The sequence below is a fragment of the Cavia porcellus genome, unplaced genomic scaffold, assembly GCF_034190915.1.
Source record: "Cavia porcellus strain 051 isolate PalLab524CR breed Dunkin Hartley unplaced genomic scaffold, mCavPor4.1 scaffold_31, whole genome shotgun sequence".
NCBI lineage: Eukaryota > Metazoa > Chordata > Mammalia > Rodentia > Caviidae > Cavia > Cavia porcellus.
Genome location: NW_026947514.1, coordinates 36,341,941 through 36,362,359, shown reverse-complemented (window position 1 = coordinate 36,362,359; position 20,419 = coordinate 36,341,941). Strand labels below are relative to the sequence as shown.

General features: G+C 43.9%; 1 protein-coding gene across 4 annotated transcripts in view; it reads left to right on the top strand.

The window, feature by feature from the left end:
* Fntb (farnesyltransferase, CAAX box, beta) overlaps positions 1-20,419 on the top strand; it is a 77,898-nt gene that overhangs the window by 9,459 nt on the left and 48,020 nt on the right. For all 4 annotated transcript variants that reach the window (XR_001201786.3, XM_063241491.1, XM_005004776.4 and 1 more), the window contains exon 2: positions 14,360-14,424. Coding sequence is in view for 3 of the 4 variants with exons in the window: in XM_063241491.1 (XP_063097561.1) it covers positions 14,360-14,424 (65 nt within the window). In the remaining variant the exon portion in view is untranslated. The remainder of the gene's footprint in view (positions 1-14,359; positions 14,425-20,419) is intronic.

The window sequence follows — 20,419 nt, the reverse complement described above, 5'->3', positions numbered from 1 at the left end:
CAAAACAGAACAAAACAGGTCATAAGGAAACAATTTTAAGAAACATGGATTTCAAAGCAAGTCCACTGGAGATCTTCACTGTCTATCTTATTTTCTTTCGTTTTCTTCCAAATAGTTGTCCCCATCTTCACACACATTGAATACATATTGAACATTATAGAACTAACCAAATCATTACAGGATGATGAAGGCTTTTTAGGTCTTCAAGATCTGACACTGGGGAAGTCAATAATGACTGCCATAATGTCTCTCATTCTCTTCATAGTAGCTGACCTTATCTTTACGTATGCTGAAATTGAACATAAGGGACTAGACTAATATCACTCGGAACAGTGAATAATAGTATTGCTAGATTTTATATCATAATGCTACAGAATTAGCACTGGGTATCTTAGTGTCTGTTCTTCCGAGTATCTGTTCATTACATCGTGCATTATATAATCTGTTCCCGTAAACAGTTTAGAAATTCTCCCCATGTGTGAATCTCTACATGTATATCTATCCTTTCTGTATTATAGGGAAAAACAGATCATAACAAGACAACAAAACAAATTCCTAGAAAAACATGAAATTAAAAAGACATATAAAACTACAATATTAGGTGATCTACAGTAGTTACTATGCTTTCTCTTGTTATTTGCAATAGAATTGTCCACATCATCAGACATACTATGATTAAACATAGCATTACATAGCTATTTTAATAAAAACACAACTTTGGAGACATTGTAGGACTTCAAAAGCAGTTAATAATCAAACCGGAATGGATATCCATTACATCTTGTCATCTTCAGAGTAGTTGCCTCTGCTCTTAGACTTGATACTATCAAGCATACCAAATTCAAATAAAATCAGTCAAGGTAAAACAGCAGTCTAACAAACCAGCTTCAAGTAAGATCAGTCATAGTAAGACAATGTAAGTAATACAGGGCTTCAGTTTAATAGGAAATTGAGGGTAGTTACCGTGGTATAGCCTGCTATTTTGGGGATAGCTGTCTGTGTCCTCAAATCTAGTATGAGTAGACAGACCAGAACAAAGTAAAATCAAACTAAACAGAGTGATAAGACTAATGTGGCTTTTAAATCCTGATTCACTTTTAACAATGTCCTCTGCCTTCCTTTTTTAGGCAGTTCCTCACCTTTCCCTTTCTCAGGATGCTTTGTTTATTTTGGGTCCCACTAGCTCCTTTAGTTTTTAGATTAGGGGGTCACCCCATTATCTATCTGAGTGATACTGAACCTTTTTACTCCTGAGCTTGATCTTGAGCTGTAATCCTTTACTTACTAAAGCCACAAGGTTTTCCTTCCTTCTAGCTGTGTAGTTCTCCACTGCACAGAAGTGTCATAACTTTCCAACCTATCTGCAGCTGCTGGATGAGCTATCCCTATTTCTCTCTGGTTCCCTGTCACATAGAGCCTGATTTTCTCATCTTTGACTTTCAGTTTATTAACCCTCTTTCAGGTTGAGTGTATTTTCTATTCAGAGCATCTTGATGGATCCTGCCTCCTAATCTACTCTGCCTGTGTTTCTTTTTGTTAGTTTATCAGGGCTATCTATATTAGAGATGATAGCCCATCTTCTCTGTCTCATCTCTGCTATTATTTGTCTACTTTTCTCCTTCATTCCACTGTCTGCCCCATTCATTGAGGCCTCTCTGCCACTGTTGCTGGAATCCTGGTATTTTTTTTCTCTCTTTCTAGAATGTCCTTCAGTATTTTTTGTAGGGTTGGAATGGTGGCCATGAACTCCCACAGTTCCTCCTTGTCTTGGAAATATCTTATTTCTCCATTAATTTTGAGAGAGAGTTTTTCAGGGTACATCAATCTGTGTTGGAGGTTATTTTCTTTCAGGGCTTGGACTATTTCCCCCCAGGCTCTTCTTGATTTGATAGTTTATGTTGATAAGTCTGTTGTTATTTTGATGATTTTTTCCTTTGTAGGTGATGTGCTTCTTTTCTCTGGCTGCTTTTAATATTGTGTTCTTGTGGTGGATTTCTGGGATCCTGATTATTATATGTCTGGGTGTAGATCTGTTTTGGTTGTAGTTGGTTGGAGTTCTGTATGCCTCATTTATCTGGATATCATTTCTTTTTCCTATGCTTGGGAAGTTTTCCTTAATTATTTCTGTGAATAGTCTTTGTAATTCATTTGTGGTTACTCCTGCTTCTTTGCTCATGTTTTTTATTCTTAAGTTATAGATCCTCTTGTCATCTTCTAGCCTTTGAATTGTTACTTCCTGGTTCCTTGTTATTTTTAATAGCTCTTTTCTTTCATGATCACACATTGTAAATCTCTCTTCAAGTTTTGAAAGGCCATCTTTAGTTTCTGTCAAGGCATTTTGCCAGCTTTCAATGGAGTTTTTAATTTCCTGGTAATCTCTTTGGATCTGTTTCATGTATTCTAGATTTTGTTTATATTCTTCACCAAGGGTTTCTCTTCCTTTTCTGGGTTCCTCCATTCTTCCATCTGTGTTTTCTTGAGAGGGGCTTAGCATTTCTTTAATTAATCTTTTTATATCTTGCCTCACTTGGATTAGAATTTCAGTTTTAAGTTTGTCTAAGAGGTCACAAAGGTATTTCTTTATGTCCGCTGATGCTGTGGCCAATATTACATGATTGCTGCACTGGATCTCTTCTGTATTTACCTCTCCTGGGCTTATTTTCCCAGGGTCAGTGGCTGGAGGTTTTCTCTTGTCATGTTTCTGGTTTCTTTCAGACAGGTGTGTGGTGGAGGTCTCAGGCCCTCTCCATATTGCTTACGGTTTTTCTGAAGCATGCTGGCTGGGTTTTGCTGCCTTCTCCAGTTGCTGTTATCTGAGGTGCATGCAGGGACTGTGGGCTAACTGCTCTTCTCTGAGCCAGTCAGCTGCAAGTGCCTTCAGCAACTTAGGCTGTGCTGTGGCGGACGTCACAGGGTCGGGACAGTTTTGTCCCTGGCTATTGGGTCCTGACCAGGGGTGTGACTCAGCCCAAGCAGGTCCCACCAGACCTCTCTGGACCAGGGGGGCTGACTGGCGCCACCACAGCACCGGGCTCTGCCCCCCTCCAAGATGTCTTCCAGCCAGCCACATCTGCTGCGGGACCCAATTTCCAGCACTCACCAAGAATCAGTGCAGCTCTCCATCTTGGCTCCACTCCACGCTGCGCCATGTCCTCCTGCCAAGGGCCCGGGACTCACCAACTCCCATGATCAGCGGCCGCAGCTTCAGCACGACTGTGGATCGTGTGACTCAACTGTGCTCCTAGCACAGCTCGCAGTGGGGCTCAGTGAGCGTGTCCAGCTCCAGCCCTCCACCTGCATTTTTCCTTCCTCTTCCTATTTTTCTTTTCCCTTCAGTTTTCTCCTGGTGTCGTGAGAATCCCTCTCTACTCCTCCAGCTCTCTCCGTGTTGTCTAATTCCAGCGTCTGAGTTGTTTTTCCCAAAGAGGCTCTCTACCCAGCTACCTAGCAAGTTGCCATCTTCAGGATCCAGCCTCCTTTTCTGTCGTCCTCCTTCTCTTTTTTCTTTTTGTCCTGGAGGTTAAGCCAAGGCCATTCTTTTCACTGAGTTGCATTCTCTGCCCTTGTTTATTTTTTGAGACAAGGTCTCACGATGTTGAGGCAGAGTCTTACTCCTGCCTGGGGAACTTGGTGATCATCTTGTCTCAGCCTCCTCAGTGCTGCAATTATAGGTGTGCACTACCAGCTCGGTCTTTTCTTCATGAATTTCAAGATCAGTTAGAATGCTTGCTTTGGCAGCACATATACTAAATCATTACACTTTTTGTTGAATACTTCAGTATGTGTGTCATGGTGTTTTCAGCCACTTAGATTCATATGCAGGTTCATCTGCTCGCTCCTGACCAAATGAAAGGAGGCCGTATGTTTTGGTAAAAATGAAAAAGAATTTATTTAAAGCTAGCATGGAGGAGATGGAGGTGCCCTTTGGTCTCCAGTCACCACCTCTCCATGTGCAGGTATACAGGGGTCTTTTATAGGAAGGAACAGAGGGGAGGAGCACAGTCACTTGCTCTAAATGAAAAAGTCTAACTTTGAAAGTTCCATTTTGCAATGCTAGTTTCAATAAGAGTTTGGTGTGTGTGTTCTTTTTCTTTCAAGACAAACTTTGCAGACAAGGAAATGTGGAATTATAAATGGGCACTCACTATTTGCTGAGTTTTGGAAAGTGCCTATCACCTGTGTAACCTAAACCTTTACCAAGATAAAGGACATCACCATTGTCACCAACCAGTCAGAGAATTGTTTTGCTTAGTTTGAATGGAAATTGTGAAATCAGCAGGTCATTGGACAGGGTCCTGAGAATCCCCTCAAAAGGAGTGAGGGCCACAGTGCCCCATCTTCAGTGGCCATAGCCCCATAGACTCTCATAGAAAAGGGGTCGCACCACTTGGTGAGAGGCATAGACAGAGTTAGAGAGGACCCATCAGTTCCCAGTAGAAAGGACCTGCTTTTGTGCTGCTCCTGGGGTGGTCTAGGCTCTGGTAATCTTGCAGTGGCTGTGAGTGTAGTGTTTTGTTTTGTTTTGATTTTTTTTTTGGAGACTTCTTCCTGTCTTAAGGTATTTCCTCCCTGTAGGACACAGTGAGCAGCCCTTCTCACCTTGGAGACATCCCAGCATCCCCCTGCAGGTCTTTGTAATGAGACCAGGAGTTAATGGGAGGGGCTGGCAGGGGGAAAGCTGTGACTTGGTTTTTGTGGGGTTTCCACTGCTATCATTCATCCTCAGAGATGACCAGTGTTTGATCTAAACAAAGCCAAACCAAATATAACAACTGAAGAAAACTACATTTGTTTTTTCTAGAATTTTACCTAAGCTGAGGAATAATTCTTTTGTAAAAGACATCTTTCCCACAACATGTTTATAAAGTTCATTCTGATTATGTATATCAAGAATTGTCCCTTTTTCTCGGGAGGCTGAGGGAGGAGGATCATTGCTAGTTTGAGACCAGCCTGGGCTACAAAGTGAGCTCAAGGCCAGCCTGAACTGCATAGTGAGACCCTGTCTCAACAATAAAAAGGAATTTTCCCTTCATAGATGCTAAATGGTATTTCTGTAAATCTATTACAGGTTTTTTTGTTCAGACAAGAATCATGTCTGAATTTTGACTGTAGGAATAACTGCAATAAACATACTTGTACAAGTCTTCATGAATGTGTTTTATTTCTCTTGAATAAAAGCTTAGAGGTGGAATTGCTGCATCATAGGGTAGGTGTATCCATTGACTACATTTTACAGTCTCACTAGCAGTGAGTGAGAGCTCTGATGCACTACAATATGTCTCTGCTGGTGGGCGTGGATGGTGGCTCTCTCTCCCTCTCTCTCCCCCTCTCCGCCCTCTCCCCCTCTCTCCCGCTTTCCTGGTTTTCACTGCTATTATTTTCAAATTATCAGAAACAATTTTTAATTGGTTTAAGCATGTATATACCTCTTGTACATACAAATGTATTATGTAAGTATACAGATATGTTTGACTTCTCAAAAAATGTATGGCTGGACCGGGGATTTAGCTCAGTGGCACAAACACCTGTCTTGCAAATGTGTGGTTGTGAGTTTGATCCCTGGTACCAAAAAAAAAAAAAAAAAAAAAAGTAGGGCTGGGCTTGGTGGTGTGTATCTGCAATCTCAGGCCTTCAGGGAGATCAAAGCAGGAGGATTATAGGTACAAGCTGGGCAGTTTAGTGATTTTGAGAGACCGTATCTCAAAGAATAAAAAGAACCTGGGGATGTAGCTCAGTGCAAAGGCTCAGAGCTCAGTCCTGAGGCCCTCTTTCCACCCCCCCCAATCTTTCTTATATGTCGATAAGGTAGTCATAGTGGAATTTTATTAAGTGTTTTAACTCTTACAGTTAAGGACCGAGGTGTTGCTAACAAATGATATTGCTAACCACGACACCAAGACAATTTTTCCTTTGATATGTGTGCATAATATATGCTTTACTTATATGTGTAAATATGTGTGTGTTATAAATATAATTATTTTTAGAATCTCTGTTGATGAAGACAAAATCTAAAAGTGACATCTTCTACCTGGAGACAGTAACATTGAACCTCAGAATTTAAAAATAATTGTATAATGCCATCTAGTTCACTTTTAAACTTCCCCACTTGCCCCAAGATCTTTTTATAGTGTAAGTATGTGTGGGCATGTGTTTGAAAAAGATCCAATCAAATGTCCTTTATTTCCAGCTGTTTTTAAATTTTGAAGAGCAAGCTTGGGATGTGGCTCAGGAGTAGAGCTCTTGCCTTGTGTTCAGTTCCCAGCACCTGGGGAAAACAGTTTTCCTTGAAGAGCTAATAACTTGGGACTGAGTCTTCCATAAATGATCCTGGTAGCCTTTCTTATAACATTTTCACGTAGCACTGTTTCTGAGGCAGATTGGTCGCTTTAGACTGCCATCCTTTTTCCAGGAGAACCGTATCTCCTTTTGGTACCGGGAGTAAAACTCATGGCCTCACACTTGCCAGGCAGACACTGTGCCGCTGAGATACATCCCTGGCCCTGTAGTGCTTTCATTAGCAGGTTGTGATATGTGTGCCCTGTGCCCAAGGGAAACGAGCCCACAGCCCTGTGTGTTTATGCAGAAGAAAATTATCTGTTGCTGTGGGACTTGTCAGCAGCCTACATGTGTTTCTGTCTGGGAACTGCCTTGCCTATGTTTTTTTTTTTTTTTCTTTCACAGTAAAGAGAGATTAAATAAAATACTTCCTTTGAGAGAGAAGGGAACCTGGACAGGCAAGATAAAGGGGGTCCAGGGAAAGTGGGCATGCATTGGCATCTCTGCATGAAAGGTGGAAATGGATTTTTTTCTGGAGAACAGATTTGAGAGCTATAGAATGTTTACAGTTCTTCATGGTCTAGGTAGCTTAAAAAACAAAAAAATGAAAAGAACAACCAGCCAGATATGGCATTGCCTATCTGTAATCCCAGCACGAGGAGGCGGAGGCAGGAGGAACACTGTGAGTTCTAGGCCAGCCTAGGCGATATAGCAAGACCTTGCCTCAAAAGCAAAAAAAAAAAGGTGTCTCTTTCCTTCTTTTTTTCTTTTCTTCTCTTTTTATAATGGTGGGTGTTGAAACTAGGCCTCTTATATGCCAGGCACCTGGTGTACCCTGAGCCCAGTTGCCCTGTATTGAAAGTGAAGATTTTAATAAACTTTTAATGACTTACCCCCTTAGTTCTGTCCCAAAGGCTACAGTTCTCATTCTGCTAGTATGTCGGAGGTCCCCAAGGCCACATCTAGGTTTAATGATTCGCGTCAAGGACTCGTGAATACTTGCACTGGTGGTAATGATTTATTACAGTGAAGAATAGAGTGAATTCTCTAGGAAAATGGGGGCACACTTCCGAGGGTCCTCTCCCAAGGAAGGGAGGGGACGTGAGCTTGGTGCATCACAGTGGGCGCACACACAGGAGCGCCGTGGCCAGCAGCCCAGAGAGGTTAGACTTGGGCTCTGGGTCAGACGTGTGAGAGCTTAGGCTGCCCGAGGAGAAGCAACTGGGGCTTCTGTGAAGGGAGGCGAGCGGCAGGCACACAGGCTTGGCAAGCAGAGTGCTGTTGGTGCCGCTTCACTGATTCGTACAGAACCTCCTACGTCCTGGGAAAAGAGAGGAGACACTTTAATAAACTAAATAAACTTCATTCCTGAAAGGAAAATTTCCCCACATTTGCCGCTTCTCTCGGCCATTAGCTCAAAATGATCTACGTGCCAAAGAGGTTGCACACTAGTGTGGCACCTGTGGAAGGCACACAGCCCTGGTTATTTGTGTGTTTAGATAGGGTCTCACTGTGTAGCCCAGGCTGGCCTCGAACTCCTGGCAGGCCTCCTGCCTCAGCCTCCCAAGTGGTGGGATTACAGGCATGTGCCACCACACCCCACTCAACGCACTGCTAATTCCTACAGCATTGATTATTATTAAGACATGTGAGGTGTTGTCTATCAGGGAAGCGTTAGAGCCCAGATTTCACATAACATTTTCAGGCTCCTTGAGGAAAAGCGGAAACAAAAGCGAAAGGGCAAGTGTCGTGGTGCTGCACGCCTTTGCCCTGAGCTGCATCGCCAGCTTTTTTTTTTTTGAGACAAGGTCTTACTAAGTCACTAAATTGCTCAGACTGGGGAGGAACTTGGGATCCTCCTGCCTCAGCCTTCCAGAGTGCTGGGATTACAGCAGTGCATCACCGTGCAGGCTTTTATTTCTTTGTTAATGTAATGAATTTGTCAAAAAAATTTACAGGCTTCTTGCTAACGTTTTGTTGTTGTTATTGCTTTAGGTTCTGGCGCTGGGGCGGAACCCAAGGCCTTCCCCATGTTAGCATGTGCTCCGCAGTGGCGCTGTACTCCCGGCCCTGCTGACTGAGTGTTCTTAGAAAGCATTCGGTGTGCTCTGACGTGATGTTTCTTCCTTCTTTTTTCTTTGTTTTTTTCCACACCGGAGACTGAACCCTGAGAGAGCTGAGCTATATTTTTATTTTTTATTTTGAGATAGGGCTTTATTAAGTTGCCCAGGCTGGCTGTGAACTTGCCACACTCTTGCCTTAGCCTCTCAAGTACTCTACATGTCTGGTACCACAGAAAGAATGCAAGGTTGGGGAGGGGAAGGAAGTAGGCGAGGAGAGGAAGGTGGGAGGGGCGCGAAGGACAAAACTCAGTTCCGGAACCCACAGAATAGGGATAAAATTATGCAAATAGTGTATCTGATTAGAGGTTTGTATCTAGAATGTATAAAGAATGAGGAAAATATCTAAACAGACCTTCCTCTAAAAAAGATAACACAAATGTCCAATCAACACATTTAAAGTGTCAAACTCTGCCGTCAGGGAAATGCCAGTCAAAGCCACAGTGAGCACCGTCTCAGCCCCAGGACAGCTGTCAGCAGGAGCACGGTGGGCTGCTTGTGAGGCTGTGCAGAGAGTGAACGCTTGACTCATCGCTCCTGGTGGGTCAGGAAAAGGCTACCGCTGCTGTGGAGAACGGCCTGAAGTTCCCGCAGAGAGCCAAACTGAGGTTGCTATAGGCTACAGCAGGTATCTGCCCAAGAGGAATGGCAAACATTTCCACTCAAACACTTGGGCAGGAAAGAAGCTCTGTGCTACAGAAACAAGTCATCCTAAGACCCATGGCTGATTCTCCTACAACAGAAGGCAAGTTAGCAAGTGAAAAGCAGGACACATTTGTTTAATGGAAGTGTGTGTGTGTGCGTGTGTGTGACACAGAAGCCTTCAGACATAAAAACCCAAAGACCCAAGAAAACTGTCTTTTTATGCTTGAATGTGGTAGAGAAGGTCCGGACATCGTGTGGAAATGTGGTGGCTAATGCTCTGACCTGATAGCGGGAGGCGCAGGGGAGGGGAAGAGTCCGCTGTCCAGTCCTTGTCCTCTGTTGGCTTTCCTTCCCCAGGCACGGGCCAGCACCTCTCCAGAATGAGTGTCTTCCAGAGAAGGACAGAGACCAGGTTTTACTATTTGCTTTGGGGACAAAACTTCTAATTTCAGTGATCTGCTTTTGTGAAGAGGAATTCTGGTTTCTGTGCTTCTCAGGAGAGGGGTGCTGAGACAGCAAGGCAGGTGAAGATCAGAGAGACCTTGGTGTCCCCGTGTCCTTCAGTGTAGAGCACTTGACACCGAAGCACCGTATGCTGTGGTATCATGTTGTGTATCTTACTCTGGGCCCCAGCATTTCATGGGAATACCTTTATAATAGGCAAAAAGTAGAAGCAGCTAAAGCATCCATCAAAAGATAAATTGATAAATAAAATGTGATCTAACCATATAATGATATGTTATTGAGGAAAATAATATAATTGAATATCCCTGCTGGAATGCTTGCAACCAGAAGTTTCAGGTTTTGAAGCTTTTCTGGTTTTGGAAAAATTGCATAGATTCAACCTGTTGATCACCCTTACGTGAAACTCCAAAATCTAAAAGATTTCTCAGCTTTTTCTAATTTTTTTTTTTTTTTTTTTGTCTTTTTCCTTTTTGTCGGTACCAGGGATCGAACTCACAACTGCCTGCTTGCAAGGCAGGTGCTTATGCCACTGAGCTAAATCCCCAATCTCCTAATTTGTGTATTTTTAATGAGTGAATAATATATGAATTATGTCTCAATAAAGATATTAAAAATATGCCAGTTCTCGAGAAAATAGGTTTTGTTCATTTTTATCAGCAGCTGACTTATAAGATTCAAGTGTCTATTACAATTCATAACTCACTTTTTTTTGGTACCAGGGATTGAACTTATAACCTTGTGGTTACCAAGCAAGCACTTGAGCTGTTGAGCTAAATCACCAACCGTAACTCACACCTTCAGTATGAGTTAGTTACTAATGGCATTGGAATATCAGTTGTTCATTCTGAGGAAGAGTGATTAGGAAATATGGAGAGAAATGGTGCTATATGTGGAGTGCTTCTAGCATTTTCCACTTCACAGTAGGATGTAATTTGTTCCTCCGTCAGGTATGTTAGTGGAGAAATAAACTTCCATTTTCCTCGTCTCATCCTTGGTTACTTATGTTGCTTGAGTAGAAGCTGAAAATGGGGTGTCTCCTTAGGAATTCTTGATTGGGAGGTTTTCTCCACAGCCTTTCAAGGGTCAGACTGCTTTGGAGAAGGTGGACTTGTCCCTTAGCCTGTGAATATTACAAAGTCATACGAACTTGAATAGGCTTGTGTTTTGGCAAAGGAAGTGAGTTTTCCACCCAGTTGGTGTTATCTCATTCAGAATTCATCAACTCTGATATAATACAGGAAAATACTTAATGATCTTACTGACATATGCCTCTTGTATATATTTCTGTCCCGTTCAGTTTACAGCTAAGGAAGGTATGATGGAGAAATGCATATTCCATTTAAGTGGTGCTTTGTATTATTCCTATATGAGTGGCTGGAATGGAAAAATAATTATCAGAAATCTGGGATCACTTTCTTTTTTGTGGTACTAGGAATTGAGCCCAGGGCCTTCATACTGAGTTACATTCCTAGCCCCTTTTAAGTTTTTTTTTAAGATAAGATCTTGCTAAGTCACTAAAGTTGCCAGAGTGCTGGGATTACAGGCATGAGCCATCACATCCAGCTGGGACAACTCAGGTACTCAGCTTATTTTTTAAAAATATCATAAATTCTTAACCAGTTCATTCTTCAAAGTCATATTTAAATAAAAAACTAGAGCATACCCTAAAACCAAATAAAAATTTAGGTTGGCTGCCATATAGATTGCTTTCCTCATCATCACAAACAATTTCTGTTGCCTCTAGTTAAAGAGACTAGAAACTCAGACTCAATGGGTGTTTCAGAAATAGATGATAGCTCTTTTTTTTTCCCAAGCTGGGCTGAGGGTATATTTCAGTAGTAGAACATTTGCCTAGTGTACAAAAATTCAATCCCCAGTACCCTCCCCCACCACCATTTTTTTCCCCAGAGAGTTTACATCTTTCAGTCTCAAAGATAACATGCTTCATTCCAAAGACAGAGAATTGGAGAAAAGTGAAACCCTGTATCTGGCTAACCAGCCCCCTCACTCTGCCAGGGTCTTTGGCATCTGGAGCATGTGTCTCCTCCCCCATCTCCATATTCTTGTCCTTACAAAAGCTCTACTGCAAGGCCACATTATACTGTGGTCTTCAGAGGAGACAGATGTGGCTTCTTTTGTGACTTTATTCTCTGAGATTCTTTGTTTTGTATGACCATGCCACTCTGTGTGATGCAGAACCAGATTTGCTATTTTTTAAAATGTTTAAACAGTTGATGTTCTTTATAAATTCCTTAGATGGTTTCCATACTTCTGTTTAAAATACTCAATCTGACAATCACAAGTATAACCTTGGCAGAAGTAAACTGTATTTGAGAGAGGCTGGTTAACAGAATATCTAAACATCTTCATACAGCAGACAAGAATAAATCTTTCAGGACTGGTGATGCAGCTCAGTGTAGAACATTTAGCTCTTGTTGTAGTCAGTGTTTGCAAGGGAAATAATTTAATACAAGACACATAATTTATAGGATTATTTTATAGTATTCACCCAAAGAGTCAAATACAAAAGAGTGCAGGGAATCTATCTACATACTAGAGACCCCAAGAAGAACATTGCTGGATCCCACAGCAATGTCCTGAAGACCTAGAGCCCATGACAATGCCCCTATGAGTCCAGCTGGAGGCCTAGAGCCCACAACAAGGTCTCATGCAAGTCTGTACCAAGGGTCTGCACTGGGAAGGCCCAAAGGTCAGTAATGGAGGCTAGGAAGTCTGTGCCAGTGGGACGAAGGATCTGCACTGGAGCCAGAAAGTGATGCTAAAGGTAAGGACCAGAACTCCCCTGAAAGAACTACAGCCATCCTCAGTGATAACAAAGACCTGAGCTCCTCCGATGATGAGAACTGAGTTCATATCAGGAAAACCACCATGACAAGCTTCTTCAGGGGAATCAACAACACACCATCTTCCCCTCCAGTTCTCTTTTTATGCTATTGGTAGCAATTCTCAGATGGGCCTTCTGCATCCAGCACCACGCTGATTCAGTTCAGCTGGGTGCCACAGCTGACCACCAGTTGTCAGTCCACTACACCTGTCCTGTATGAGACCTTTGGTTCAGTTCCTAGCACTGCAACAAAACAAAAACATATCTTCAAGTGTAGGAGAAGAAAAGAATCATTTTCTACTGTCCTAGGCTCTTGCTTGTCTGGGATCCCTGTGACAAAAGATGGATTAACAAAACAAATGACATGTTTTAATATACATATGTCATGTAAACATGGGAAATACCCACAGAAAAAGGAGTAACTCCAAAGACGTGGTCCAGAATGCCAGTTTAAGCAGGCTGAGTCAAGAGGATTACTCTGAGTTGAAGACCAGCCTGGGCTACACAGTAAGACCTTGGCTCAAAAAAAAAAAAAAAACCCTAAAAAATAGCGGGATGTGGTAGCATATACCCATTATCCCAGTATTTGGGAGACTAAAGCAGGAAGATTGCTGTGAGTTCGACAATTTGGGATACATAGTGAGTTCAAGGGCAACCTGAACTACATAGTGAGAGTCTGTTTCAAAAAAACTCCCCCAAAACAAAAAACAAAACCGAATACCAATTTACATAGTATACACTAAAAACAAAGGGTGTGTGGAAGGCCAGGTATAGGGAGGTGACCTAGAAAAGTAAACAAGAGTAGTTCTGTTACATGATTTATTTGCTTTCTCCACTGATTAGAGTTTCTTGTGATTTAGTTTTCTTTCTCTTCTTGGTACAGAAAGGGGACAACATTAATGACAGAGGTTTCATTTATAGATGAATGAATTTCCCTCACAAAAGATCACCCTCTGTTTTTCAGAGATTCTCCTGTGATGAGCAATTCCTCAAAGTAATCAGCCTATAATAACCCTTAGGCCAATGAAGCATACTTTGGGGTGGCAAATTCTGGTCTCTCACAGAAGCAAAGGTATCTGTCTCCATCTGTTCTCTGATGCCTGGTGCCAGGGAGCCAATAAAAACAAAAACAAACAAACAACAAACTGTCATTCATTTCCTTCCTGGACCCAAATCCTCCTGCTTGCCACTTTAAAGCCAATACTTGGGAAAAGAGGGTTGGCAAAGAAAGCAGATTCATCAAGGTTGGTACCCTGAGAAGATGGAAAGGAGTTGTTCTTCTCTCAGAAAAAGACATCCTAGGGGACTCAGATGCATGAAAGGGAGATGCTGGGCCAGTGGCCAGGAAATCTGGGTGCTGAGCAAGGTCTTTGTTGTCTGAAGCATGTGTCTCCTTTTTTGTTTTATGTTTTTAACACGCAGCCCCAAATATTTAATCTACCTTGATCTCCAGGGGCTAGTTCCTGCGAGTCGTTAAATAAACATATTATTTTTCTCCAAGTTAAACATCATAGCAATTTACATCCCTTGTGTTGAAGCACATAATTAAAGCATTAGCACGGAGGGGCATTACACATTCTAATGTTACATGAAGGTTACCGGAATTTCTTGGTGCTGTTAATCTTGGTGCTTGTTAATCTTGGTGAAGGTTATGTAATGACACCTTAATCATTTAGATGTGGCTTTTCTGTAGAATTTAGAATGCTGAGCCAAAGGAGAAGTCAGGGATGGCTCATGTTAGTTTGGATGTCATGGGTTAGGTGACTAGAGAAGTCAGTGTGACATGAGCAGGGTACAGGGGACTCATTTGTTTATGTCCTCCACCCTGTCCTAACCCTGTCAAGCCTGTCATGCTATAGAACCTTTGAATTCAGTCTTAAATACTACACAGGACACCACTGCACTGATCAACTCCACCTAACAGGCATTTGTAGCAACATGAAGAAAAAGTTGGTAGCGGTCTCATTTCTATTCATTTTCTCTCTCCCATGTCCTGCATCCTTGCCAGACCAAAGTAGAAGAAAAGATCCAGGAAATCTTCAACTCTTACAAGTTCAACCACCTTGTCCCAAGGTAAGCTGTAGGTAGGAGTGTGCAGGGCCCGGGAGGACGCCTCCTGTGTGGGCACCTGCTGTCTCTCCTTGTTTGTCTGGCTACGAGGAGCATCTGCTGCAGACTGGTGTTTCCTGACCCTGTGGCCACCTGGATATGCATGTGACTTGGCTCCTGCCTCCACTAGTGCACCTGGGAGGAGGTGCCCTACTGTCTGGGCCACCAGCTGTTGGGTGGGGATGGCCCTTGAGGCCTGACCTCTGAGGTTTGAAGCTGGGGAGAGGAATTCAGGTTTTTAATTAATTGTGGCCTGCTGCTTTGGTGTTCACATGAATACTCAAGTTTCTGCTTGTTTATATTGCATTTTAAAACGGAGTCCGGGGAGTGGCAAGGAGTGGATTCCTTTAGTAAAAGTTTTTATTATTCTGCAGTGCTGGGAGTTGACTAGGGCCTTACTCATGCTGGGCCTTCCTCCCGAGCCACACTCAGCCCTAAATCATTTGAAAGAAAACTGAGAAGTTTGAGTTTCTTCAGCCTGGTTCTGGTTGGGATTTGTGAAACAGATCCCAAAGATGGAATTCTAGATGAGAAATGCAGTGCTGTTGGAGCTTAGCAAATTGAAATCTTCGTCCTCTGTGGGGTCAGAAATTCTAAAAGGGGGAGTTAGAAGAAGAAAAAATTTATTTGTATTTTTTAGAGCTGGGGCTTCCACCTGGGCCATGTGAGATAAGTGCTCAGCCAGAGCTACATCCTTAAGTGCAAAAGAAATTTTTTATTTTGAACTTTTATTTTTCCTTTTCTCCAGTATTTCATAATGTATCACATCTGAGTTTCAGATTGTTGTTTCATCCCTTGGTCATTATTTCTCTTCCAGTCAGAGTACTTCTCTGAGACCATCCTGCATTGTATGTCCATCCATCAGCTGATTAGCATTGCAGAACCACATGTGGTCATCATTTTATCTTAATGACAGAACATCTCTGACAATTTCCAAGTGTGGTGAGGCGCCACTGGTTCACTACGTCTGGGAGCTGCAGATCTGAGTTCCTCCTCACCCCCTTCGTCAGTCTCCTGACCTTGTGAGACCGAGTCTGAGTCTCTGGCTCATGGAACATTACGCATGATTTCAGCCCTGTTACCTTTGTTCCTTGTTTGGTCATCATTCTATTTTGCCCCTATTTTCTGAAAGTTTTTGTTTTGTTTTACTAATCAGTCACTGTTGAGAATAGGTGGAAAAGGCACATACATATAGGGAAAAACAGGTGGAAAGGAAAGACAAAGAGGTAAATAGCAACCAACTAGAGGAGTCTTTGGCCAGCCTTCTAGACTAAACGTCTGCCTTAACCCAAAACTCAGGCTCAGGAGGACGAATGATTCCGCTGGTCCTGAGCCACAGCTGGAGATTAGCGGATGATGCCTTTTGTCTCACCAGTTGGAGGAGTGAGCACTTTTAGAAATAAGGGCATCTGGGTTCCTCCACTGCGAGGCCTAAGCTGTGTGTGCTCAGCTTCACTAGTGCTGGGCAGACTTGGCGATGGTGGGAGGGGCGTTGTTTGGGGGGCTTTATTGTTGGCAGTTTTGCCTCCAGATGGCTCACCTGACAGCTCTGAGTCACTGGACACATAACCTCTGCGCTGCCCACGCAATGCACCTTTGACCATTTGGCACTTTCTTTTTCACTCACCATCAGCACAGAGCCCTGCGACTCCATCACTCAGATGAGAGACAGACTGAGAGGCTGCAGCCTGGGGGAAGATGTTGTTATGGGCAGTAACAAGAAGGGACAATAAAGGAGAATCCCCTGATTCATAGGACTGCCGTCAGTGTGGGTGGGAAACAAAAGTGCTCCTTTTAGGTGTGTATTCTTGTGGAAGTAGAATGTATCAGGGCTCCAGATTTGCTTCAGGAATATGAGTTTCCCATTTTATGCCTATGAAAATGAGTGTTTTAAAGATGCTAATTAATATTAGTGACATAAGCAGGTGTGTAGCACATGCCTATAATCCCAGCACTCTAGGAAGTTGAGGCAGGAGGATCATAAGTTCAAGCCCAGCCTGAGCAGTTTAGCAGTTTAGTGAGATTCATGCCCCTCCACATTCACTTATCATTTTAAATTGTTTTCTCTTGGACAAAATGACCCAGTACTTCTTGGAAGTGAGAAATACAGGGTCCCTGAGCTGAAAGTGCCCTGGAGGTTCAGTGTGCTCCAGTTCAGGCTCTCGACGTGCTTCTCATGCAGTACAAGCGTAATCCCAGCACCTGGGAGCTGAAGCAGGAGGATCACTGCGAGTTTAAGGCCAGTCTGGACCAAATAGTAAGACCTGTCTCAAAAAACAAAACAAAGCCCTGTAAAGTATATAAGTTGTTGGTTTTTAATGTAATCAGAGGAGTGCAACCATCACCACAGTTAATGTTAGAACATTTTCTTCAATCCCAGAAGGGAAGCTCTGTCCTTTAGCCAGCACTGCCCTGTTTTCCAGCTCCTGTGCCTTGCCCGCCCCCCCATCCCCCAAACCTGTGCTAATGTACTTTCTGTCTCTAAAGATTTTCCATTCTGGGCACTTTATGTAAGCGGAATTATACTTTGTGACAGGCATCTTTTGCTTAGCATGTTTTCAAGGGTCAGCCATGGTGTAGCTAAATGACTGTTTTGGTTTGTGTTCAGATGACTCCTCGAAGCTTCATGCAATTATGGGCACAGCTGAGTCTGGCATTGGTGATTGGTTTGTTGTCTGGTGCTGTTGATTGGTGGTGTGAGTGCTGCACCAGCCCAGGGGTGGAGCCAGCATATAAAGTAAGGGCAGGAAGAAGGTGTGCCTTTCCTCTTCTTGCTCTGTTCACTCTTGCTGTTTGGGGTTGCCATGAACAGCTGCCCTGCCATGCCATCTTGCCTTGGCACCAGATGAGTATGAACTGACGCCTTCCCCCCACCCCGACTGTATGAAATAAACCTTCCCTTGCTTCACTTTGGGCATCAGGTATTTTGTCTAACAATGAGAGAAAAGTAACCAAGACAGTGACTCCGCTTGCTCTGAGATGTAAAGCTGAACTGCTTTAGTGCACTTACAAGTCCTGCATGATCTACTACCTTCCTAAGTCTCCAGTCAGGCTTCTCTCTGCTCATTCGCTGGTATTTTTGCTCCAACTCCTGAACTAAATGGACTTGAGTGTGCTGTGGTCACTCTGTCTTGCCTGGCTAGCTCCTGTCCTGCTTCTTTTAGGAAGGTTTCTCTGACTGCTGGGCCAAAATGGGCCAGCACAGCCCACTGAAGCAGGAGGATCACTGCGAGTTTAAGGCCAGTCTGGACTACCTAGTAAGACCTATCTCAAAAAGCAAAACAAAGCCCTGTAAAGTATATGACTTGTTGGTTTTTGGCAGGAAACCAATGGCAGAATGGCACTTTCCAGACCATGATGGTCATCGGGCAGGGCTCTACTTGCTTTTTTGCTGTTGACTTGCATATGGCCACTGCAGGGCCATGGCTCTGGGGAACAGTCAGCCTGGTCCAGCGCTGGCCCTGCCACCCTCAGGGGATGGTGCTTACTGAGGCCCAGCCCCTGGACTCTTAGGAAGAGGAAGTGAGTCTGGCTTCCCCTGACCTTCGCAGTGTGCCTGCTGCCCAGGCTGTCTCAAGGTCGCCAGCCATCCTGTCATCGCTCCTCAGTCTTGTGTAGCATCTGCTGCAGTTAAGCACCTGCTCCCTGGTCGCCAATGCCATGACACTGCTTCACTCCAGAGGCCCCTCATCATCCTTCAGCGTGGGTCTTCTGACGGTTCTGCTTTCAGTCTTTGCTGCCTGTTCTCGTCTGTAGGTTTGACCATACCTGTGTGCAGATGAACACCCCAAGTCTGCACATTTAATCTGGGTCCCTCAGGAGAGGAACACGTTATCTTAGCCCATTTTCTATTGTTATCACAGAATGCCTGAGCTTGGGAAAATCACAAAGTAAGGAGGTTTACTGTGGCTCTGGTTCTGGTGACAGGGAAACCCAAGAGCATGGTGGCTGTGCCTGCTTCACTTCCCGGTAGGACCCTGTGCTGCCCGACCTCAGAGTGGAAAGCAGAATGGCAGGCAGCACCTAGGGAAGGGACCTGCATGAGGGGCAGCCTCGCCTTAGAACTACTTGCTCTCCTGCGAACAGACCCGCTGCAGTGAGCAAGCTGTTGATCCCCTGCAGTGATCTACGCAGTCCATGCTCAGGGCCCAGCACCTCCGACACCTGACGTGAGAATCACACCTCTGCGTGGATGTTGGAGGGGACAGAGAATGTCCCCGTAGCACATGTGATTCTGACTGCTGTCGGCAGTGCATTCCTCAGGCTGGTTTGCCCTGTGCAGCTTTGTACCCACTGAAGTGCTTCCACCTAGCTCAGTTCGGAAACCCACACTAGGGCCTCCTGCTGCTGATTTTTTCCCAATGCACGGTTCTAGTATTTTTTCTTGTGGCTCAAATACTTTTTTATCTTCCGTTTGCTTACTAAATTGAGTAGCAGTTCCTCAGCTTGCACCCCAGAGCCCTGTAAACAGGGCCTTGGCTGCCTTTCCTGCAGTTCTTTCTCACTCCCATGTTGAGGCCACATAGCCTCTGTGCTGCACTCTACACAAGCTGTCAGCTGCCTACATCTTAGAATGTAAGTAAAATTAAAGTTTTCTCCCTTGTCAGGGCCACCTACCTCAAATTCTACTTCTTCTGTACAAGTTTTGCAGATGATTCTTTTCTTAAGATTTCCCCATCATCTCTGAGCCTCAGTAGTGTTTTATGTGTTACCTTTCTGAAACCTGCCCATTTCCTCCCGTTTTGCAGCCTTTTATATAGGTGTCTCATATCCAGTACTGAGTTGGGAGACTTTAAGGTATAGTCTGCACTAATGGCCTTTTTAAGTTTTCATTCTGTCTTTTTGAGACAGCGTCTCGCTATGCAGTTCAGGCTGGTCTTGAACTCATTTTGTAGCCCAGACTGGCCTCGAACTCACAGCAGTGCACCTGCCTCAGCCTCCTTAGTTCTGGGATTACAGACATGTGCCACCGTGCCCAGTGATGCCCTTTTTTTGAGCAGTGTGAATTCTGTAAACTGATTGAGTTGCCTACATAGAACAGGGAATGGTTCGCTTCCCTTTGGTCTCTGTACTCAGCAAGCACGGTGAATATCTAAACATTCTTCCCCTTTTTTTTCCTTCCATAATCACACAGGCCCATTCTGTTATACCAAGCAACAAATAGTACCTCTGTCTGCCTGTGCAGGTGGCCATGGGTGGCACATTCTGCCAGTATTGCTGACCTCAGTGCCCAAGATGTGGCCGACTGCAGAAGGCAGACACTGTCCTCTGGCCCGGGCCATGGGTCAGCATGTGGGAGGTGGAATTTTAGGAAGGAATAATAGACGAATAAGTGAAAGGCAGGCAGGGAACAAGCATAGGTTTCAGAGGAGTGACTCTGGAAGAAAAGACCGGAAGGACAGTGGCTAACCAAGTGCTTACAGGATGCAGAGGCACAGGACACCTGACTTGGTTTCATGCTGGTGAAACTTCTTGGGGGACCATCACTACCTGGCAAGATGTGCTTTGAGCTGAGTTTCAGTTAGCGTCAAATGTCTGCCAGCACTGTGTTCATGCACTTCAGAGACATTCACAGGCAGGCCTCTTTTTTCTGATGTGGTTGTCCCCTAGAGCCACAGAAGTTGTTGGCAGTTCATCTGGTGCTGCGTATGCATGTATATGACTATCTTGGTTACTTTTTTCCCATTGTTGAGACCAAAACCTGACACCTAATATTAGGGAAGGAAAGGTTTATTTATCTTATAATTTTTGGAGGTTTCAGTCCATAATCAGTTGGCTCCAAGGCAGGGTGGCATGGCACTGGGGCAATGCTTCAACGTAGCAGCCAGAACAAAAAGAGGTAAAGCAAGCCTCTTTTCCTCCTTTATATTGTACACAGGCCACCCCACTGCAGGGCAGGTGTAGCACTCACAAAATCTCCTCACCCTCTTCTTGCACAGAATGAGGATATTTACAAAAT